Raw genomic sequence first — 24604 nt, forward strand, 5'->3', positions numbered from 1 at the left:
CGCAAATGCTGCATATGTCGCTGCCAGTCTGTACTGTAGATGATGATATCATCCAAGTACGCAGCGGCATATGCAGCATGCGGCCGGAGAATTCTGTCCATCAGACGCTGGAAGGTTGCGGGTGCCCCGAACAAGCCGAAAGGAAGGGTTACGAATTGGTGTAATCCGAACGGCGTGGTGAAAGTGTTTTTTTTCTTTAGACATTGGAGACAAGGGGATCTGCCAATAGCCCTTTGTTTAGTCCAGTGTCGAATAAAAGCGAGCGGTTCCTAGCCGATCAAGCAGTTCGTCAATCCTCGGCATTGGGTACGCATCAAATTTTGACACCGCGTTCACCTTTCGGTAGTCTACACAGAACCGGACTGAGCCGTCAGGCTTTGGAACCAAAACTATCGGACTCGCCCAATCACTGCTAGACTCTTCTATTACGCCCAAATCCAACATAGCCTCTAATTCTGCCTGAACTACTTTTTTTTGTGTTCTGGCAAACGATACGGCCGGCTGCGAATGACCACGCCCGGCTCCGTCTCAACGTGGTGCTGAATGAGGTCGGTGCAACCCGGTAGGGGCGAGAACACGTCCGCAAAAGCTGCCTGTAACGTTCGTATGTCGGTGAGCTGCGAGGGTGAGAGGTGAGAGGTGATCCCCCCCCCCCCCCCCCCCGCGGTCAGAACGAAAGATTGAGGTTTTTGGACCGCTTCTGGCCCGAGATCCTCCTCTCCGCTCACTACCGTCGCTAGCATCACCGACTCCGCCTCTGACCACTTTTTTAATAAGTTGAGGTGGTAAATTTGACGTGCCCCGTCCCTATCGGATCGTACCACCTCATAGTTGAGGTCTCCCACTCGCCGTGTAACCTCAAAAGGCCCTTGCCACTTCGCAAGTAATTTTGAACTGGAAGTGGGGAGTAATACCAACACTTTATCTCCCGGTGCGAATTGACGTAACCTAGCTCCCCTGTTGTACAGCTGCCTTTGTCTGTCCTGGGCCTGTAACAAATTCTCCATTGATAGCCGCCCCAACGTGTGGAGTTTTGTTCTCAGGTCCAGGACATACTGAATTTCATTTTTCGCCGCGGAAGGTCCGTCCTCCCAAGCCTCTCTAAGGACATCCAGCACCCCCCGAGGCTGGCGCCCATAGAGAAGCTCGAAGGGGGAAAACCCCGTGGAGGCTTGCGGGACCTCGCGTACAGCAAACAACAGAGGTTCTAGCCACTTATCCCAATTTTTTGCGTCCTCGTGAACGAACTTACGAATCATGGTCTTCAACGTGCGATTAAAACGTTCCACCAGACCATCTGTTTGTGGGTGGTAGACGCTGGTGCGAACCGATTTAATGCCCAATAATTCGTATAGTTCGCGGACCGTCCGTGACATGAACGCCGTGCCTTGGTCGGTGAGAATCTCTTTCGGGATTCCCACCCGAGAGATTAAAGAAAACAGTGCACCCGCCACACTCTTCGCCGAAATAGTGCAGAGGGGCACTGCTTCCGGGTATCGCGTTGCATAGTCCACTAGGACCAATGCAAAGCGATGCCCTCGTGCAGATCGCTCTAATGGCCCGATGAGGTCCATACCAATTCTTTCGAAGGGGACCTGCACTAGTGGAAGGGGGCACAATGGTGCTTTTGGGGTGGCCGGTGGATTCACCAACTGACATTCACGACAAGACGCGCACCACCTGCGCACGTTCTCGTGAATGCCCGGCCAAAAGTATCAAACCAGGTCAACAGATTGGCGTGGAGAGAGAGCGGGATTGGAGGGAGAAGAGACAGTGTCCGCCGCTGTCGCCCCTCCCCTCGGTGCCGGGCGGGGAGGTGGCCGAGGCTCCCCAGATCCGCCCGTCCGCCATCTTGGGGCCGGTTTGGGCGGCACTCCCCCGCGAGACCTGGGAAAAGGGATAGGGCGAGAGAGAGGGGGATTTTTAGCAGGAGAGAGAGAGAGAGAAGCAGATGGTAAGTGTTCGCCGACCCCGAGGCACGCCACCAGCTGATCCTCCGCCAATTGGATGGCCTGGTTCAGCGACGTCGGGCGGTGGCACTGGACCCATTGCGCGGTCTGTTGGGGAAGCCGCGCGACGAACTGCTCCAGTACCACTCGATCTAGGATGCCATCGACGTCGCTTCCACCTGCCATCAGCCACTTGCGGCAGGAGTCCCAGAGCTGGTGCGCGAAGGCGAAGGGCCGGCCGGAGTCGTCAAGGGTCAGGGTCCGGAAACGTTGTCGATGTTGTTCCGGACTCCGGCCGACCCGCTGTAGAATGGCGCGTTTTAGGTCTTCATAGACCAGGAGATTCCGGACAGCAATGGCAGGAGCCGCATAGGCCAGTCTGAGCGGGGCCATCCCCTGGACTCGGCGGACCTCTCAAAGAGGTCGATGAATGCCTCCGGATCATCCTCGGGCCCCATCTTTGAAAGCTGGAACAGGGTCGCCGAGTCGGATGTAGCGGGGGGGGGTGGCCCGAATCTCCCGGTCGATCCAGCTCCGGAACAGCTCCCGGTCTTCATGCTGAGCGCGAAGGAGGACTTCAAATCGCTTTTCATGGTCCTCCCTCACGGCCAGCAGGTTTTGGTGTTGCTCCTGGTGAAGACCGGCGAGCGACTGGACGATGTCCGCAAATGGCGTCTTCGGCGGGGTCTGCATGGCGGCGACGATCTTCTTCCTTCCCGGGTTTCGGCACCAGTGTAATGAATGTTCGTGGGGGTGTGAAGGAAGAAGACGGGGTCGGCTTTGACTGGGACTCGCTCTCTTTATTCAGTCTTGTTCAAAAACAAATAACCGTCACACATATGTGTGTGTGTGTGCAAAACTCAGTTTCTCCACGATATGGATCGCTCCTTCTCTGTTTAACTTTCTTTCTCAGTTTCTCTCAGTTTCTCTCAGTTTCTCTGCTGTGCACGCGAAGTCCCAGTCCAGGTCTCTCTCCCTCTCTCTCTGTACTGCTGGGGTTTAAATGCTGTCTCTCCACGCCAATTACTGCAAACAGACACAGGTGTTAGTGATTTGCACTTGACCTACTTACTCACTGCTCGGCTCCGCCTCCTCTCTCCCGCTGCAGACCTCGCGAATCCACGCCCCTCCTGCCACAGTATGTAAGTACACTTGTGTTGTGGCTGTTGCAGTGGCTGATAAAGTTGCTTTCCTGATGGGACTGAATTCTGCCGACTTGTTGAAAGCTCTTTGTTATCCAAGAGTGAAAGTTGGGAATGAGTATGTCACCAAGGGGCAGACGGTTCAACAGGTATGTGCTTCGCAAACCTGAATCTCTTCTTCTGTCCCAATATTACATTAACTATCTTTCATCAACCCCACAGGTCATGAATTCAGTGATGGCCTTAGCGAAGTCTGTCTATGAGATGTTCTCGTGGATGGTCATCCGAATCAACCAGATGCTGGACACCAAGCAGCCCCGGTCCTTCTTCATTGGAGTACTTGACATTGCTGGATTTGAAATCTTTGATGTGAGCCGCACATTTTTGATAATTATTGTGTCAGGCTGTCACAGCTGTGGGAAGCTTTGATTCTGATAATTAAATAGGAATTCTTTAATGCTTCATGACTCATGAAAGTTAATTTGTTAACAGCTCAAGTGGATGGCAAAATGATTCATAGTTTGATTGTTCTGAATTAGTTCAATAGCCTGGAGCAGCTGTGCATCAACTTCACCAATGAAAAACTGAAGCAGTTCTTCAACCATCACATGTTTGTGCTCGAACAAGAGGAGTACAAGAAGGAAGGAATAGACTGGGAGTTTATAGACTTTGGGATGGATCTGGCAGCCTGTATTGAGCTTATTGAGAAGGTAGGCCATCATTACTGTAAATGTGCATGGTAGTGTTTTAAACCTAAGGCAATAATAGTATTCTGACAAATCAAATGATGCACTCGCCCAAGATTATCAGTCACATAAGTAACCCATAAAACCTTTTTTTTTTCTACATACATTTCGGTCCCCCTCGTGGTGGCTGTCATGTTAGATCACATGACCAACTGAACACTTTATCTGTGAACACTTTATCTTTCAAATTTTACACAAAATAATCATGTTAGTTATCAGCAAATCAAGTCTTTTTTTCTTTAATTTTTTTTTAAGTTTAAGATTTTGAGAATACTACACCAAGTACACATTCAAATTAATATGCACACAAATTATTATTATTCATGCAATTATACCCACTTCTTTTTCCACAAAGGGTGGAGTTTATACTGACACTTCAACAGTACATACACTAACATTAATACTATTAATATTATATTACTGTATTGTTCAGAATAGAAGGCAACTCTTATTATAAGACCTCTTTTTCAAGATGCCCCTTTTGGAAAAAGGCTTTTTGAAGACCAAATCTCTTCAATCTATTTGTAGATCAAGTCTTTATAAAGAAAATGCTTTTATTTGAAACCAGATATTATATATTTTTTCATATTTTAAATGCCGTATTGAAAGTTCAATTAAATACTAATAAAATGTAACAACAATCACATTTAAAAATAATAATACTTTTTTTTATATATATATAACTTTTTTTATATAACCTGTTGCCCATCTGAATTATATAACAATTATCCATCTCATAGTGAAAACCATTGCATTTTCATTAACAGTAGAAGTGAAATCTTATTGTAGTTTTGAAATCTGGGTACCGTGCGTCTTATCTTTTGCGTCTTATGTTTTTTAAAATCACGTACAAGGGCACTGTCCCATCATTAATGGATGAGCTTTTTGTAAATCCCATTTAGACCTCACATATTAATGCTTGGTCAGGACCCCTTGACGTTAGAATAATTTTTCAACACACAGGGTGCTTCATTTATTTCAGTTGTTTGCCCTATGCGTCAGATTAAGACACATTTAATTCTTTGCTTTGTAAAAGAAAACATGATTTAATACAAATTGATAGGCTACTTTTATATTTTGGAGGAACTCCTACCCTAAACATGCCCACTTCTCAACAATATAAAACATGTAACAGAAAAATAAAAGTACAGTTTATTGCAAAAAACTGACCAAAAACAGAATAAAAGTATGTACTCATGTTGTGTCAAGTCTATCTCTTATGTGAAGTAGAGTGGATCTTAATGTTTTAATAGCTGAAATTACTTTTTGAACATGCATAGTTATATTTCATTTAAAAGATACAGAGACTCTTTAGCATGATGCAATTGGTCACGAGACATCAGAAAGCCAATGCTATTTCATTATCAAAGCTGATTTGTAAAATAAACAATATACACAGATCAGGCATAACATTATGTAAGTGGGGTGGATATATTAGGCAGCAAGTGAATATTTTGTCCTCAAAGTTGAGGAAAAATAAGCAAATGCAAGGATTTGAGCGAGTTTGACAACGGCCAAATTGTGATGGCTAGACGACTGGGTCAGAGCATCTCCAAAACTGCAGCTCTTGTGGGGTGTTCCTGGTCTGTAGTGGTCAGTATCTATCAAAAGTGGACCCAGGAAGGAACAGCTGTGAATCGTCGTCAGGTTCATAGGCGGCCAAGGCTCATTGATGCACGTGGGGAGCGAAGGCTGGCCTGTGTTGACCGATTAAACAGATGAGCTACTGGAGCTCAAATTGCTCAAGAAGTTAATGCTGGTTCTGATAGAAAGATGTCAAAATACACAGTGCATCATAGTTTGTTGCGCAGACCAGTCAGAGTGCCCATGCTGACACCTGTCCATCGCTGAAAGCGCCAAAAGGTCGCACGTGAGCATCACAACTAGACCACTGAGCAATAGAAGACAGTGGCCTGGTCTGATGTTTTCTGTTACATCACATGGATGGCCAGGTGCATGTGCGTCACTTACCTGAGGAACACATGGCCCCAGGATGCACTATGGGAAGAAGGCAAGCCGGCTTTGGGCAATGTTCTGCTAAGAAACCTTGGGTCCTGCCATCCATGTGGATGTTTTTTTAACACGTACCACCTACCTCAGCATTGTTGCAAACCATATAAACCCCTTCATGGAAACAGTATACCCTGGTGGCTGTGGCCTCTTCAAGCAGAATAATGTGCCCGGCCACAAAGCAAAAATGGTTCAGCAATGGTTTGGTAGTGGAGTCAATGCCTTGATGGGTCAGGGCTGGTTTGGCAGCAAAAGGGGGACCGACACAATATTAGGGAAGGTGGTCATAATGTCATGCCTGATTTGGTGTATATTTAATGCCCCAAATTATTTTAAAATGTACATTATTTCAACTTCTCAGGTTTCCTACAGATCAGATGTTACACATGTTGGACACTTTCACTTGAATTTTACTTTCCTTTACATAAATGGCATGTGTGATTTTCCATGTGTACTTTTTTATTTCTTTCTGCCAGCCAATGGGAATCTTTTCCATCCTTGAAGAGGAGTGTATGTTTCCAAAGGCAACAGACACCTCCTTCAAGAACAAGCTGCATGATCAGCATATGGGCAAGAACAATGCCTTCCAAAAGCCCAAGCCAATCAAAGGCAAGGCTGAAGCTCACTTCTCCTTAGTGCACTATGCTGGCACTGTTGACTATAACATCTCCGGCTGGCTAGACAAGAACAAGGACCCGTTAAATGAGTCTGTTGTTCAGTTTTACATGAAGTCATCAGTCAAGCTGCTGGCTCTCCTGTACGCATCCTTTGCCTCTGCTGAAGCAGGTAAATCATTCAGAAGCATTAGAGGAAATACTAAAATGATCGATTAATGAATCTATCACTTTTTTGTTCCAAAAACGGCAGTAGTGGAGCAGGAGGCAAAAAGACAGCCAAGAAGAAGGGAGGCTCTTTCCAGACGGTCTCAGCTGTGTTCAGAGTATGAACACTCATTTGAACCACTGAGGGGTTTCATGTTTCCATTTAGCTTCTTAGTATTTGAAATGACATGGATTATTTCACTTCTCACAGGAAAATCTGGGCAAGCTAATGACCAATTTACGAAGCACACATCCTCACTTTGTTCGCTGCTTGATCCCCAATGAGGTGAAAACACCAGGTACACAAATAAGGTCCAACTCAGCACTGCATATCAGACTGAAATGTTAGTTGTTAGTCAGATTAACAATTGAATTGTATTTTAACCATTGGCTCATACAGGGATAATGAACAACCATCTGGTTATCCACCAGTTACGCTGTAATGGCGTATTAGAAGGCATCAGGATCTGTAGGAATGGTTTTCCAAGTAGGATTCTTTATGCTGATTTCAAGCAGAGGTAATTTCCCCCGAATAATCAAGGCATTTGCTTTTGTAGTGTTATTACACTGATTCTTATAGTCAATCATGACATTTTGAGGTCAAAGGGATTTGCACAATGACCACTAACCTGCATAATTGACCGTTGTCCCATTCATCTTATTTCCTATATAGCCATGCTAGTTTAAAGGGGGGGTGAAATGCTGTTTCATGCATACTGAGCTTTTTACACTGTTAAAGACTTGGATTCCCATCCTAAACATAGACAAAGTTTCAAAAACTAATGTTGGACGTTTGATGGAGTATTTCTGTGTCAAAAATACTCCTTCCGGTTTCTCACAAGTTTCGGCGAGTTTTTTTCGAGTATGGGTCTATTTGACGTTAATAAGAGCGGAAGGTCCTTGTATGGGCCGTACGGGCTCTTCTCCCGGTAGGGTGCGCGCGCGCGTGACTAGAGCACGCTGTAAACAGTCTCTCAGCTGCAGATCCAGTCGTCCGTGAACGGCGCCGCGCTCCACTTTATTCCTATGGGTGACGTCGAGCGACTTCAACTCTTCAGCACAGCATTCCGGGAAGGCAGCGCTGCATTTGAACCGATTTGAACGCAGAAATGACGGGAAGCTTGACAACATCGTTTCAGTTGCGTCTCAAAATGGATTTACACGCCACTGCTGTCACAGGACTTTACCAAATCATACCAAAGAAGTGTGTTTCTGACGGAGCGGTCCCAGCGATAAAGCTTCGACGGTGAGTTAACTTAAACTGCTTCAAATGTCTCTGCTATTGGCTACCGTCGCATGAGTAAACATCAGTAAACGACACGATCGCGTGCTTCGTCATTCAAATGCGCTAACGGTTACTCCATTGTTGTTCTGTGTATAACGTTACAGTATGCTTGCTACTTCTAAGGTCTAGTCGCATACAATAGTCCATAAACCGAATCATGTCCTCATACAATGCGAGTAAACACACACAAATGTGGAGAGGCCATTAAATACAGTAACTTACATACCACAGAGACGGACGTCCTGCTGTTGCCGTTTCTCCTGTTCAATTTATTTCTCCCTCAGATTTGATTGTGGATCATTATCTGTATTAGCTGAGATAGATGGGTTTCTCCACGCTTGAGGACGTCACCGCTTTGCGCGCTTGTCATTCTTTAGCTCCGCCCACACGATACGCCTCCAGGCGCTCGGTTTTTTCCGGAAAGACTCGGTACAGCCTATATTTCTTTTATAAATATGATAAAACTAAAGACTTTTCGGAGATATGAAGGATGCAATACTACTCTATAGGTACTCAAGATTGACATGAGATTGACTGAAACTGAGTGTTTCACCCCCCCTTTAATGTTTCGAATCTCTTTTCTCATAATAATAATAATTTTGAGTCAATACTTAAAATCTATTTATTTGGTATTTAACTGTGTAATAAACTGTTCACTCCGTTCACTGCCTCCCTCTGCATTGTATAACCATCTTACCTTAACACATCTAAGATTGATTGAATATGTATGATCTAAAGTCTATTATTTCGTGGTCATAGATACAGACTCCTTAATGCCAGTGTGATCCCTGAAGGACAGTTCATAGATGGAAAGAAGGCCTCCGAGAAGCTCTTGGGATCAATTGATATTGATCACAAACAGTATAAGTTTGGCCGCACAAAGGTCACACTAATTTATCTTCTTACTGGCTTTAATCTGTTATCATCCTTGTAAAATATTATTGTAAACATTCAAATTACATCCTGACTCTTGATTAATCTAACAGGTGTTTTTCAAAGCTGGACTACTGGGGACACTGGAGGAAATGCATGATGAAAAATTGGCATCATTGGTATCCTGCATTCAGTCCCTGTGCCGAGGATGTCTGATGAGGAAAGAGTTTGAGAAGATGTATGCTCAAAAGTGCGTTTTCAGGAACTTTGAATGACTCAAATGAGGATTTGATGTTCTGTCAATATATACTTAGCCCATCAATATACTGTATTTAGTGTCATTGAGATACTATATTAGTTTTTGATATTTTAAATTTGTTTGCTGTGTTTGGAGTTTAACTCTAACACACTGTAAAAAAATATTTTTGACATATGTTTTTAGATTGCTTCAGCTCTTCAAAATAAGTTAAGCAATTTAAACTTGCTGTATTAGTTATACAAGATTAAACTATTTTTTTAAAGGGATAGTTCACCCAAAAATGAAATTGAATTACCTCATGATTTACTCCCCGTCAAACCAGACTATATTTTATATGACATGCTTCTTTCAGAGTTATATTAAAAATATCCTGGCTAATCCAAGCTTTATAATGGAAGTGAATGGCAGCCCAAAATTTGAAGCCTAAAAAAAGTGCATTTATCCATTATAAAAGTGCTCCACATGACTATGGGGGTGGGCAATGTATGCAAATATGACTTCAGAGAGCCTTTATTAACCTCCTGGAGCTAAATTTGGGCTGCCATTCACTGCCATTATCATACTTTTATAATACTTATAAAAAAAAGATTAGCCAGAACATTTTTTGATATTTTGACATTTTTTTGATATAACTCTGAAAGAAGAATGTTATATAAAATATAGGAGGGTTTGACAGTGAAGTCAAAGAAGAATGTCATATGCACCTAGAATGGCTTGAGGATGAGTGAATTATGGGATAATTTTCATTTTTAGTTGACCTGTCCTTTTAAATCAGTTAAATGTCATTTAAGTTGAAATGACTTAAACATCCAAGTTGATTGTAATTTAAGACAACTTTCCCCCCCTGTATAACCCTGATGGACATGACTGTCTTTTTTCCAGAGATGCCATTTATACTTTGCAGTACAACCTCCGTCCATTTATGAATGTAAAAAACTGGCCGTGGATGAAGCTGTTTTATAAGACAAAGCCTCTCTTGAAGAGTGCTGAAACGGAGAAAGAGATGGCCACCATGAAGGAAGACTTTCTAAAGTGCAAAGAAGACCTTGCTAAAGCTGAGGCCAAACGCAAACAGCTAGAGGAGAAAATGGTCTCTTTGATACAGGAGAAGAACGACTTACTTATACAAGTCCAAGCTGTAAGTGATTATGCTTTTTAACTCATTTACTGTATACTTTGTTTAAAAACACGCAATTGTTGAAGCAATGGCCTACTAATTATAAATCATTGAGCTGTGGGAGTCACAACTTCGTCTTTTCCTGAACTCTTCTTGCTATTGCTTTTAAGAAAAAGTAACAAAAAGCGAATCTAATTCAACACTATTGACTTAACACTATCGGTCTCTCATATAGGACAGTGAGAATCTCATACATGCTGAAGAGAGGTGTGAAGGGCTGATAAAAAGCAAACTCCAGCTAGAGGCCAAGCTTAAAGAGCTAAACGAAAGACTAGATGATGAAGAAGAAATCAATTCAGAGCTGACAGCGAAAAAAAGGAAACTAGAGGATGAATGCTCTGAGCTGAAGAAAGACATTGATGATCTGGAGCTCACCTTGGTTAAACTGGAGAAGGAAAAGCATGCGACTGAGAATAAGGTTTGAGTTCACAACATTTCACAAATTTTCAAAAAATTAATCCCATTGTGAGTTTTACAGTCAGACAATGTATCTCCACAGGTTAAAAACCTTACAGAGGAGATATCTAGTCAAGATGCACATCTTGCAATGGTAACAAAGGAAAAGATAGCCCTCCAAGAGGCACAACAACAAGTTCTTGGTGATCTCCAGAATGAGGAGGACAAAGTCAATACTCTCACCAAAGCCAAAACCAAGCTTGAACAACAAGTGGATGAGGTGAGTATGTCAATCACAAAAATGCTATATAAAAGAAGTTAATTTGAGATTTGTACTCTAAAGCCCAAAGTAGGATACAACGGGGGTAAAGGCACACCTTAAAGTGAAAATCCTTTCATTACTCACCCTCAAGTTGTTCCAAACCTGTATGAGTTTCTCTCTTCTACTGAACACAAAAGAAGATATTTTCAAGAATGTTTGCAACAAAGCAGTTAGAGCAACCACTAACTACCATAGTATGTTTCCCCTACAGTGGTAGTCAGTGGTTGCTCTATGTGCTTTGTTGCAAACATTCTTCAAAATATCTTCTTCCACTCCTATCAGTGCTTTTATTAGATTGCAGCCATATGTTAATTTGCTCTGTTTAGTAAAGCTGGCCTAATACTCTTCAAATCAGCTTGAAGGTTCCCTTGAGCAAGAGAAGAAGACACGCATGGACCTTGAGAGGGCCAAAAGGAAGATGGAGGGGGATGTGAAAATATCGCAGGAGTCCATCATGGACCTGGAGAATGAAAAGCAACAAATGGAGGAGAAACTTAAAAAGTAATATTTCTTTATCAGTAACAAAGTGCTTATGGTTAATAAAACTATTAACCATTTCTACATACCATATTTCAGAAAATACTTTGAGATCAGCCAACTTTTAAGCAAACTAGAGGATGAGCAATCAATGAATGCCCAGCTTGAAAAGAAGATAAAAGAGCTCCATGTAAGATGTTTTGCATTTGTTCTTCAACACGTGCCAGTTAAAGACATGGAAATTAATTTAAAACACATCTTCCTTCCTTCTAAGGCTCGCACTGAGGAATTAGAAGAGGAGATCGAGGCTGAGCGTGAAACTCGAGCCAAGGTGGATAAGCAAAGAGCTGATCTTTCCAGGGAACTTGAAGAGATTAGCGAGAGGTTGGATGAAGCTGGTGGTGCCACTGCTGCTCAAGTCGAGATGAACAAGAAACGAGAGACTGAATTTCAGAAGCTGCGGCGTGATCTTGAGGAGGTCACCCTACAGCATGAGGCCACAATGGCAGCTCTGCGCAAGAAACATGGTGACAGCATGGCGGAGCTCGGAGAACAACTCGACAGCCTCCAGCGAATCAAGCAGAAACTGGAAAAGGAGAAGATGGAATGCAAGATGGAGATCGACGATCTTGCAGGCAACCTGCTGGCCATATCAAAAGCCAAGGTTTGAAGGATTTACTGTTTCTGACACCCAGGAATTCTGACACCCATCAGGTAAAATGGCTTTGTCTAATACATTATATCTGTAAATGATAGGTTAACCTGGAGAAGATGTGCCACAATCTTGAAGACCAGCTCTCTGAAGTGAAAAGCAAGAATGAGGAGAACTTGCGTCAAATTAATGACCTCAGCTCCCAGAAAGCCCGGATCCAATCAGAAAATGGTAAACGCTGCTTTCACTCATAACGATGAATTTTATATGGCACTGTTGCAGAATGTCTGACTTTGTTTGTTCAAAAGGTGAGTATTCAAGGCAAATGGAGGAGAAGGATGGTCTCATTTCACAGTTGCTACGGGGGAAACAGGGCTTCACTCAGCTAATCGATGAACTAAAGAGACAGCTTGAGGAGGAGTCAAAGGTAATGTAATGTTAAAGTGGCATGAGTGCTAACAATACAAAAAAATGTGTTTTTAAACTCTCATAATCTACCTTTATGGGCTAAGAATGCTCTAGTGCATGGTTTACAGTCAGCACGTCATGACTGTGATCTCCTGAGGGAGCAGTTTGAAAAAGAACAGGAAGCCAAGGCTGAGCTGCAGAGAGGGATGTCTAAAGCTAGCAGTGAAGCATCTCAGTGGAGAACCAAATATGAGACTGATGCTATTCAATGCACTGAGGAACTTGAGGAGGCCAAGTAAGACAAGCATGTGTTCAGAACTTAACATGCTGAACCCAGGTTGGGTGTGTTCCTGGTTGTGTTCATCAATGATCTATTGTCTTGAAACAACTTCAGTTATTTGTCAACCAGACTTTTCATTTTTTATAAACCATAAAATTCTAATAACATGACATTCTAATAACATACCATTCTATTATCCTCAGATTTCAGAGTTCGTTTAGGATAAAGCCACACTATGTACATTTTCACGGGCCAAGGTCACTTATTAAAAATTTTGTCCATGTCAAAATATTGTCCATGTACTGGTTAAAATTGCTTATTTCTCTGGATTTAACCATTCTGGGAAACATTTGGAATCATGTAAGAAGTACACAAGTCAACAAAATACATACAAATTTTCTAGTGGTCTTTGATATTTTAATTAAAAAAATATTACATATTGTGCCACGGTTGCCATGTAGCACTTGTATGTAAATGTATGAATGCATTAGTGTCAGGATTAAGCTTGATTTTTGTATTATTCTGTATATGTATGATACCGAATTATGTAAAATTCTCTGATCATATTTAACATTTTAATGACAAGTCAAGGTTAGTTCAGGTTGTAAAATATCATATGGTACTCCCCCAAAACTTAATTATATTTATGAGTTCATTTATATTTGTAACAAATACTGAACTATAACAATACCGTAGTATTGCAAAATTATATTTACCCCCATTTACCCCCCCCCCCCCCCCATTACATAAAATAAAATTGTATTATCTTTGTTGTTGATTAGCACTCTGTTGTCAATACCTTTGCTGCAAAACTAATTTGACCATGAGGCCGTGTGTCCACCAAAGCATTTTTTCACGTAGCTGGTTGGCGTATTCAATTATTTTCAATAGGAGCGCCACATTTTTAGAATGCCATTAGTGTAACGAGGCGCTGATAAAGTATTTCACGCACAAGTGTAGAGCGCTCTGCGTTTTTTACTGTTCGCTGAGAGTTGAAGAATGTTCAACTTTGAGTAAAACTCAGCCCTCATCACTGTCACTCATCATCCAGCCGTCTAAACACAGGGGAGGAGGGATGGGACAAATACAACACAGACCAATGTACAATGTCAACAGATGAAAACAATCAGCATAATCACAGAACAAAATACTTAAAAACAAGAGCCAGAGCATTTATAGCTCAATACAGAATCAATATAGAATCAATACAGAAACAAACTACCTGTGAAATTAGATACTAGTAACACTTCCGTGGATATTTTCTATCATAACAAACAAAGAGTCCCAACTGAAAAAAAATGGTGTGCTGCCAAAATGCTCTCAATCGCTCACAGTGAGGCATTTTCAGCAGAGCGCCTATTGTTTTCAGCTGGCTAAAAACGCTTTGGTGGGCACGCGGCCTGAGGGAAAATAAAGTTAAAGAAAGACTCATTCATTTTTTTCAACTTGAAAATGGTACAAAAACCATATGAAACCAAAGTGACAACAAAGGCTACATATCTAAGAACTTGGCAAGTGTGGTTTAAAATAGATTTGAAAAAAGATTTTTAATTTTCTTTATTGTGGACACTCTCATACGTCATTGACGTATAAATCATTTCAGGAAAAAGCTTGCTCAGCGACTTCAAGAAGCAGAAGAGCAAGTAGAAGCAGCAAATGCAAAGTGTGCTTCACTGGAGAAAACCAAGCAGAGACTGCAGAGTGAGATGGAGGACCTTATGATAGATTTGGAAAGGGCAAACAGTTCAGCAGTCACTTTAGACAAGAAACAGAGAAATTTTGACAAGGTAAATAAAACAGGTTATAATAGTGCCATCATAATAAGCTGAAGAGTTTTGGGAAAATGTCAGGAAATGTTTCTCTATTCTATCTCTCTTCGTAGATTCTGGTTGAATGGAAGCAGAAGTATGAAGAGTCACAGGCAGAGCTGGAAGGTGCTCAGAAAGAGTCTCGATCTTTCAGCACTGAGCTCTTTAAATTAAAGAACTCATACGAGGAGACCTTGGACCATCTTGAAAATCTCAAACGAGAGAACAAGAATTTGCAGCGTAAGTAGCTAACTGGGTTAATGCAACAAAGAATATCCTCTGAGGATCTACAGAATGATCTCCTAATGATAAAGCAGTGGCTCATATTCTTTGACATTTATCTCATACGCAGAGGAGATCTCAGATCTCACTGAGCAGATTGGTGAGACTGGAAAAAACATCCATGAACTAGAGAAGTCCAGAAAGCAAATGGAGACAGAGAAATTTGAGATTCAAAGTGCACTAGATGAGGCAGAGGTAAAGGAAGTCCTGTATCCTAGTCTTGTATCCAAACAGATGAAGTTTATACTCCAAAAAATGATTGTGATCTGCTTTAGGCATCCCTGGAACATGAGGAATCTAAGATCCTCCGTGTCCAACTAGAACTCAATCAGCTTAAGGCTGACATGGACCGAAAGCTGGCTGAAAAGAACGAGGAGATTGAACAGCTGAAGAGAAACACCCAGAGAGTCACAGACTCCATGCAAAACCTTCTGGATGCTGAAGTGAGAAGCAGGAATGATGTCCTGAGAGTCAAGAAGAAGATGGAAAGAGATCTCAATGAGATGGAGATACAGTTAAGCCATGCCAATCACCTAGCTACTGAAGCCCAGAAACAACTACGAAACATTCAAGGACACTTTAAGGTGACCTCTGACTTTATTCTAAATCATTTGATATTAATTGATGTTGGAGCAGTTAGGGGATGAACATATGTAGGCAATTCAACTTTAACAGTCTGCAACATTTTTTTTCCTATTACATCCCTGCTAAAAAAAATCCAAGATAGACCAGAACGAATTCTGTGTTGATCCCAGCTGGTTTTGCTGGTTGGAGCTGACTTATGATGTATAGTATACTGTCCATGTACAGAAAGGTAATAAAACATCATCAAAGTAGTCCATGTGACATCAGTGGGTTAGTTAGAAATTTTTGAAGCATTGAAAATACATGTTGGTCCAAAAATAACAAAAACTAGGACTTTGTTCTGCATTGTCTTCTCGTCCGGGTTTTCAATCTGCGTTCATGACTCCGCAGTGACGCTTCTGATATATGACGCTGCTGACGTGGTTTTTTGGTGGGCCGAGCTTCGTTTATAGTCTTAGGGAGACGCACGCTGTAAAAAAAAAAAACTACTTTCGCAAAGAATTTCGACACAAAGGAAGCATTTTTTTGCTCAGCCATATTTATTTGAACCCGAATACACGGGCACCCAGATAACACGTCACTACGGAGTAGAGAACGCGGATTGAAAACAGACCTGGAAGAGAAGACAATGCTGAATAAAGTCGTAGTTTTAGTTATTTTTGAACCAAAATGTATTTTCGATGCTTCAAAATATTCTAACTAACCCAATGATGTCACATGGACTACTTTAATGATGTTTTAATTACCTTTCTGGATATGGACAGTACACAAGGGACAAAAGCTCTCGGACTAAATATAAAATATCTTAAACTGTGTTCCGAAGATGAACAGATGTCTTACGGGTGTGGAACGACATTAGGGTGAGTCATTAATGACATGATTTTCCTTTTTGGGTGAACTGACCCCTTAAGCTAGTTAATCAAGAAGCAGGTGGGGACCAACACACCAGCATCCAAAACAACACACATGCTGGTGACCATTGACTGATCTAATTTTATCTCAACAGGATGTTCAGCTTCACCTCAACGATTCCCTAAGAGGACAGAAGGACATAAAGGAGCAGCTAGCAATGTCTGAACGTAGGAACTTGCTGATGCAGGCTGAGATTGAAGAACTCAGGGCTGCTGTGGAACAGACTGAGAGGAGCCGAAAAATTGCAGAGCAAGAGTTGACAGATGCTAGTGAACGAGTGGGACTCCTGCACGCCCAGGTTAGGAATGGCAGTCTATCATCTTGGCCATGAAAACAGAAGTACATTGGTTTTGGATTAAGTACCATCTACCTTCATTTTTTCAGAACACTAGCCTTCTGCACATCAAGAAAAAGCTTGAGACTGATATTTCTCAGCTCCAGGGTGAAGTGGAGAACTCTGCACAAGAGTCAAGGAATGCAGAGGAAAGGGCAAAGAAAGCAATAATTGATGTAAGTAGACATCTAGCTCAATAGTGTTTTGAGGCCTTTGTTTCAATTATGATACTGCTTGGTTCGTTGGTCTGTTGGGTCAGACTACTTTTTCACCACAAACGGACAGGTCCAGAGAAGAACAAATCTTTTCCACACATTTTTCAGTCAGGCCAAGAACACCTCCTTCAGGCAAATTCAGACTGGTTGTTTTGATGCTGATATGAGTGTGATCGCCATGTTTATATATGCCTTAACAAACCAAACTAAATATGGATAAAACATGGTCCTGGTTCTGAAAAGAATGTTCCCAACGAGCCATGTGTGAATGCACCCTAAGTAAAAAATATTTCCACTGTGATCACATTAACTAATTTCTACCTTTACTTCCTTCCAAGGCTGCAATGATGTCAGAAGAGCTAAAGAAAGAGCAAGACACTAGTGCACACCTAGAGCGAATGAAGAAGAACCTGGAAGCCACAATCAAAGACCTGCAGCATCGTTTGGATGAGGCAGAAAACTTAGCCTTGAAGGGTGGGAAGAAACAACTCCAGAAACTGGAATCTAGGGTATGTAAATGTTTGGTCAAACAAACACGTGGAACGTACAAAGGTTTTACTACGTTGGTACCTGTTGTCCAGGTCCGTGAACTGGAGAATGAGCTGGATGCTGAACAAAAGCGTGGAGCTGTAGCTACCAAAGGTGCTCGGAAATATGAAAGAAGAATGAAGGAGCTTACCTACCAGGTATGGAGTAGAAAACAACATCTGGACTGCTGGTTGACCACTAGATAAAATAGTGACAATATTGTGTTTATATATAGTCTGAGGAGGACAAGAAGCATGTGAACAGACTTCAGGACCTGGTAAATAAGCTTCAGATAAAAGTCAAGGCCAACAAGAGACAAGCAGAGGAGGCTGTAAGTCAAAATATGTCTATCTGATTTTATAAATGCTCAACTATTTAAAGCTCACTTGTGCGGTTGCATAACTGGATTCTATATCTGGATTCTACTGGACTGTATATTTTTTATAGGAGGAACAAGCCAATGTCCATCTAGCACGGTGGAGAAAAGCCCAACATGAGCTTGAACAGGCTAAGGAGAGAGCAGACATGGCTGAGTCACAGGTCAACAAGATGAGAGCAAGAAGCTGGGATCTGGGAGTAAAGGTGAGTGTTTTGGTGCTTTTGAGCTTTAAAGGTGCAGTATGTAATTTTGACAACTAGTGGTTGAAATCGGTACTGCAGTCCAAATTCAAAATATTTGAGAGTGTTGTCCCCCCACCCCCAACTCTCATGCGGGTTGCCAGATTGAGGACACGCAACAGGAACGAGCACTATTGATAAGAAAAGGTGACGAGCCTTGCACTAAGTTGATGAGTTAATTTATCCTCATTTTTAATATCCATCTGTTCATAGAGATTTTCAGCTGTATGCCAAAGCTTTAAGGTTGGGTAGAATCTGCAATCTCAGACCTAGTTTGTTTGCTGGCTTCTGGGGCTACAATATACTGCGTTTTCCACCAACTGGCAACCTGTGGAGTTGAAACACTATTGGGTAAAGTAGCAGTGGGCGGGATCACACAAAACAAAACAAAAACAGACATTCTGACATGGAACGCATATTTTAAAGTAGAATAACTTCCATTGTTTTTCAGAGAAACAAGTATGTGAACTTAGCATGCTTCCTAAATCTCTGTAAATGGTATTTTTTTGCTTTAGTGCAGTCAAAATAAATTACATACAGCACCTTTAAGATGCATGTGGGATGAAATGTTGGGGCAGATTAGGAAGATTAAAATATTTTTTTTCTTTGTAACCAGGGGCAAGAAAACCGCATGGAGTAAAGGATTCATAGTCCATGTATCTTCACTTTAAAAAAGTAATCAAATCAGCATGTCTGGAACAGGTTACTAGTCATCATGCTAAACAATTCAATGCTAACATGGCAGAAGGTGAAAGGAGAAACATTTGGATATGATATGTGACTGATAATCTCATATAGGCTTGTATTTAAAATGAAAATAAAAATGCAAATCAAAAAAGGTCAGTAGAGCTGTGTGGAGTGTAGACCCAGCATTGAAACAACACAGCATTTTAAGAATTAATATTTACAAATATGAGCTGTTTGAGATTACAGAGATTTTGACTTGATTCCTTCATTCATAGTGCTTTATGGGAGCGGAAGGTCACTGCTGAGTTCTTGCTATTCCTGTTTCCATGGGAACAGCAACTTCTCTTAGGATTGTGGGTAGTGTAGTTCATCACAGGGAATTTATCAGTTAAAATCATACTTGTGACTTCCTAACCAAGTACCATAATCTCTATAGATTAATACTAAAATAAATTACCATTAAATATACCATTAAATTTGACCATGTTTTATTTAAGAATCACATACATTTCTCCATTTCATTTTTATACAATTATTTCAAAATATTACTACAATAGCATTTTGTTCTTTTTTTAGATTTAATTCACCAACAAAAAAAAGAGGAAATTATCATTAATTCATCACCCTCATGTCATTTCAAACCCATAAGACTTTCTTCATGTTCGAAACTCAAATGAAGATATTTGATTGAAATCTGAGAACGTCTGTCCCTCCATTGACAGTCTTCACAACAATCACTTCAAAAAGTGATTCAAAAAAAAATATTTTTTACTAGTAACAGTTTACGGTTTTAACTACTTTTCATTGTTGCACAGCACGTTTGAGCTTCCGCAAGAACCAATGAGGGTCATTTTTGTGTTATGCAGCACGTTTGAGCTTCAGCAAGAACCAATGAGGTTGATTCTCATTTTACGCAGCACATTTGAGCTTCTGCAAGAACCAATGAGGTTCATTCTCGTGTTATACAGCACGTTTGTGCTTCCGCAAGAACCAATGAAGTTCATTTTCATGTTACAAAGCACATTTGAGCTTCAGCAAGAACCAATGAGGTTCATTCTCGTGTTACGCAGCACGTTTGAGCTTCAGCAAGAACCAATGAGGTTCATTCTCGTGTTACTCAGCACGTTTGAGCTTCAGCAAGAACCAATGAGGTTCATTCTCGTGTTACGCAGCACGTTTGAGCTTCAGCAAGAACCAATGAGGTTAATTATCGTGTTATGCAGCACGTTTGAGCTTCAGCAAGAACCAATGAGGTTCATTCTTGTGTTATACAGCACGTTTGAGCTTTAGCAAGAACCAATGAGGTTCATTCTCATGTTATGCAGCACGTTTGAGCTTCAGCAAGAACCAATGAGGTTCATTCTTGTGTTATACAGCACGTTTGAGCTTTAGCAAGAACCAATGAGGTTCATTTTCATGTTACAAAGCACATTTGAGCTTCAGCAAGAACCAATGAGGTTCATTCTCGTGTTACGCAGCACGTTTGAGCTTCTGCAAGAACCAATGAGGTTCATTCTCGTGTTACGCAGCACATTTGAGCTTCAGCAAGAACCAATGAGGTTCATTCTCGTGTTACGCAGCACGTTTGAGCTTCAGCAAGAACCAATGAGGTTCATTCTTGTGTTATACAGCACGTTTGAGCTTCAGCAAGAACCAATGAGGTTCATTCTCGTGTTACTCAGCACGTTTGAGCTTCAGCAAGAACCAATGAGGTTCAATCTCGTGTTACTCAGCACGTTTGAGCTTCAGCAAGAACCAATGAGGTTCATTCTCGTGTTACGCAGCACATTTGAGCTTCAGCAAGAACCAATGAGGTTCATTCTCGTGTTACGCAGCACGTTTGAGCTTCAGCAAGAACCAATGAGGTTCATTCTTGTGTTATACAGCACGTTTGAGCTTTAGCAAGAACCAATGAGGTTCATTCTCGTGTTACTCAGCACGTTTGAGCTTCAGCAAGAACCAATGAGGTTCATTCTCGTGTTACACAGCACGTTTGAGCTTCAGCAAGAACCAATGAGGTTCAATCTCGTGTTACACAGCACGTTTGAGCTTTAGCAAGAACCAATGAGGTTCATTCTCGTGTTACTCAGCACGTTTGAGCTTCAGCAAGAACCAATGAGGTTCATTCTCGTGTTATGCAGCACGTTTGAGCTTCAGCAAGAACCAATGAGGTTCATTCTCGTGTTATGCAGCACGTTTGAGCTTTAGCAAGAACCAATGAGGTTCATTCTCATGTTATGCAGCACGTTTGAGCTTCAGCAAGAACCAATGAGGTTCATTCTTGTGTTATACAGCACGTTTGAGCTTTAGCAAGAACCAATGAGGTTCATTTTCATGTTACAAAGCACATTTGAGCTTCAGCAAGAACCAATGAGGTTCATTCTCGTGTTACGCAGCACGTTTGAGCTTTAGCAAGAACCAATGAGGTTAATTATCGTGTGTTACGCAGCACGTTTGAGCTTCTGCAAGAACCAATGAGGTTCATTCTTGTGTTACGCAGCACATTTGAGCTTCAGCAAGAACCAATGAGGTTCATTCTCGTGTTACACAGCACGTTTGAGCTTCAGCAAGAACCAATGAGGTTCATTCTCGTGTTACGCAGCACGTTTGAGCTTCAGCAAGAACCAATGAGGTTAATTATCGTGTTATGCAGCACTTTTGAGCTTTAGCAAGAACCAATGAGGTTCATTCTCATGTTATGCAGCACGTTTGAGCTTCAGCAAGAACCAATGAGGTTCATTCTTGTGTTATACAGCACGTTTGAGCTTTAGCAAGAACCAATGAGGTTCATTCTCGTGTTACGCAGCACGTTTGAGCTTCAGCAAGAACCAATGAGGTTCATTCTTGTGTTACGCAGCACGTTTGAGCTTCAGCAAGAACCAATGAGGTTCATTCTTGTGTTACGCAGCACGTTTGAGCTTCAGCAAGAACCAATGAGGTTCATTCTCGTGTTACGCAGCACGTTTGAGCTTCAGCAAGAACCAATGAGGTTCAATCTCGTGTTACACAGCACGTTTGAGCTTCAGCAAGAACCAATGAGGTTCAATCTCGTGTTACGCAGCACGTTTGAGCTTCAGCAAGAACCAATGAGGATAATTCTCGTGTTACGCAGCACATTTGAGCTTCAGCAAGAACCAATGAGGTTCAATCTCGTGATACGCAGCACGTTTGAGCTTCAGCAAGAACCAATGAGGTTAATTCTCGTGTTACGCAGCACATTTGAGCTTCAGCAAGAACCAATGAGGTTCATTCTCGTGTTACGCAGCAAGTTTGAGCTTCAGCAAGAACCAATGAGGTTCATTCTTGTGTTATACAGCACGTTTGAGCTTCAGCAAGAACCAATGAGGTTCATTCTCATGTGTTACGCAACACGTTTGAGCTTCAGCAAGAACCAATGAGGTTCATTCTCATGTGTTACGCAACACGTTTGCGCTTCAGCAAGAACCAATGAGGTTCATTCTCATGTGTTACGCAACACGTTTGAGCTTCAGCAAGAACCAATGAGGTTCATTCTCGTGTTATCCAGCACGTTTGAGCTTCAGCAAGAACCAATGAGGTTCATTCTCGTGTTACGCAGCACGTTTGAGCTTCAGCAAGAACCAATGAGGTTCATTCTCATGTTACGCAACACGTTTGAAGAATGGAACACGTTTGAGAACCTCATTGGTTCTGCAAGAGGTTCATTCTTGTGTTATACAGCACGTTTGAGCTTCAGCAAGAACCAATGAGGTTCATTCTCGTGTGTTACGCAACACGTTTGAGCTTCAGCAAGAACCAATGAGGTTCATTCTTGTGTTATACAGCACGTTTGAGCTTCAGCAAGAACCAATGAGGTTCATTCTCATGTGTTATACAGCACGTTGGAGCTTCAGCAAGAACCAATGAGGTTCATTCTTGTGTTATACAGCACATTTGAGCTTCAGCAAGAACCAGTGAGGTTCATTCTCGTGTTACGCAGCACGTTTGAGCTTCAGCAAGAACCAATGAGGTTAATTCTCGTGTTACACAGCACGTTTGAGCTTCAGCAAGAACCAATGAGGTTCAATCTCGTGTTACACAGCACGTTTGAGCTTCAGTAAGAACCAATGAGGTTCATTCTCGTGTTACGCAGCACGTTTGAGCTTCAGCAAGAACCAATGAGGTTCATTCTCGTGTTATACAGCACGTTTGAGCTTCAGCAAGAACCAATGAGGTTCATTCTCGTGTTATACAGCACGTTTGAGCTTCAGCAAGAACCAATGAGGTTAATTCTCGTGTTATACAGCACGTTTGAGCTTCAGCAAGAACCAATGAGGTTTATTCTCATGTTACGCAGCACGTTTGAGCTTCAGCAAGAACCAATGAAGTTCATTCTCATGTTACGCAACACGTTTGAGCTTCAGCAAGAACCAATGAGGTTCATTCTCGTGTTACGCAGCACGTTTGAGCTTCTGCAAGAACCAATGAGGTTCATTCTCGTGTTACGCAGCACGTTTGAGCTTCTGCAAGAACCAATGAGGTTCATTCTCGTGTTACGCAGCACGTTTGAGCTTCTGCAAGAACCAATGAGGTTCATTCTCATGTTACGCAGCACGTTTAAGCTTCCGCAAGAACCAATGAGGTTCATTCTTGCGTGTTACGCAGCGAAGGTTATCTATTGTGATTGGTTATCAAGGTACACGTGATTCAAGTTGCCTGTCTTGCTTTTTCAAATGGTAGAGCCAATAACCCTCATGTTTCCGGATAATAAGACTATCTCTGGAGGTTCATTATTGTGTGTCAATGAATGTAAAAAATTTAAAGAGATCTTATTTGTATCACCTGACTTCTACTGAAGGGACAACATATCTTAATTTGTGTTTGAAGATGACCGAAAGTCTTATATTGGTTTGGAATTACCTCAGTCATTTTTAAAGAACTTTTTTTTTTGTTGCATTTTCGGACCTATTCAAAAACGAACTCAATTTGACCTATGCCTGTTTCAGATTAATAATAATAATAATAATCATCATCATCATCATCTAAACAGGAGTCTGTCTGATAGAAAAGTGAACTTAAGAAGATGTCCTTGTGGTTAGAGATAGTGAAACATACCTGTGTTTTTAATGTAAACATGAACTGAGCACAGCACAATTATAGACTGCTGTATACTCAGATTAGAAACTTGTTCTGGGTTTCCTCTAAAGAAGGGATAATGAATAATTCATGTTTTCTTTTTTTGTTTCTTTCTTCTTCTTTTTTGCAGCTGCATAAGTATTCATGGCTGAAGGGAATGGGGATATCTTGTATATATCAGATGCTAAAAAGAGCAACAGGGTCTAGGCATTCTTAGTCAGAGTTCTGGCAAAGAATAGCCCACTTAGACAGGATGGAGCCATATGACTGATGTGTAAACATAATGTTAAACCCTGGGTGAAACAATGATGGCACACTGTTTGACCAGTTATTGCAGAAATTAACAGAACATATAGACTTTGTGGTCAGACATTTCAGTGTTCCAGAATTAATAATCACTATTATAATTTGACTTTGAACACAAAGAAAAATATTCAGTTCTGCTCCAAGTTGGCTTGGTCAGTGGTTCAAAATAAAACTTAGTGTCTTTCAAATACCCAAAGCCACGAACATTCGGATTGGAGCTTGTGATGCTTACATGGAACCATTTTTATGTAGAACACCACAGATGGTCTGTTAGAAGTCCATGGGGCTGCATCTGAGGCCGAAATTATGGACAGATGAGTTTGGAAACTTCCACTTGAATCTACTTTTTACAGTTTAGACTTGGAAGCAGATTTTAGTTTATGTGCAAATTGTGTTTGAAATGCAAAATTGTATGTCACACAGAATAATTCAAAAGCT

General features: G+C 41.6%; 1 protein-coding gene across 3 annotated transcripts in view; it reads left to right on the top strand.

Annotated features, from left to right (window-relative positions):
• The window catches only part of gas7a (growth arrest-specific 7a), a 140329-nt gene that overhangs the window by 16277 nt on the left and 99448 nt on the right, over positions 1-24604 (top strand). The window contains exons 11-38 of one of the 3 annotated variants that reach the window (XM_067423281.1): positions 3122-3240; positions 3314-3460; positions 3631-3801; positions 6324-6633; positions 6708-6787; positions 6880-6967; positions 7069-7186; positions 8713-8836; positions 8940-9076; positions 9968-10223; positions 10438-10680; positions 10762-10938; positions 11336-11481; positions 11557-11647; positions 11732-12121; positions 12214-12340; positions 12418-12535; positions 12615-12812; positions 14401-14584; positions 14680-14845; positions 14958-15082; positions 15163-15471; positions 16479-16682; positions 16769-16894; positions 17272-17442; positions 17515-17619; positions 17697-17792; positions 17909-18043. In XM_067423281.1, coding sequence (XP_067279382.1) covers positions 3122-3240; positions 3314-3460; positions 3631-3801; positions 6324-6633; positions 6708-6787; positions 6880-6967; positions 7069-7186; positions 8713-8836; positions 8940-9076; positions 9968-10223; positions 10438-10680; positions 10762-10938; positions 11336-11481; positions 11557-11647; positions 11732-12121; positions 12214-12340; positions 12418-12535; positions 12615-12812; positions 14401-14584; positions 14680-14845; positions 14958-15082; positions 15163-15471; positions 16479-16682; positions 16769-16894; positions 17272-17442; positions 17515-17619; positions 17697-17792; positions 17909-18043 — 4661 coding nt within the window. Of the gene's footprint in view, positions 1-3121; positions 3241-3313; positions 3461-3630; positions 3802-6323; positions 6634-6707; positions 6788-6879; positions 6968-7068; positions 7187-8712; positions 8837-8939; positions 9100-9967; positions 10224-10437; positions 10681-10761; positions 10939-11335; positions 11482-11556; positions 11648-11731; positions 12122-12213; positions 12341-12417; positions 12536-12614; positions 12813-14400; positions 14585-14679; positions 14846-14957; positions 15083-15162; positions 15472-16478; positions 16683-16768; positions 16895-17271; positions 17443-17514; positions 17620-17696; positions 17793-17907; positions 18044-18695; positions 18755-24604 lie in introns of those variants that run through there. The other 2 variants (XM_067423288.1, XM_067423297.1) reach the window with 2 other exon arrangements.

The sequence above is a fragment of the Pseudorasbora parva genome, chromosome 2, assembly GCF_024679245.1.
Source record: "Pseudorasbora parva isolate DD20220531a chromosome 2, ASM2467924v1, whole genome shotgun sequence".
Lineage (NCBI taxonomy): Eukaryota > Metazoa > Chordata > Actinopteri > Cypriniformes > Gobionidae > Pseudorasbora > Pseudorasbora parva.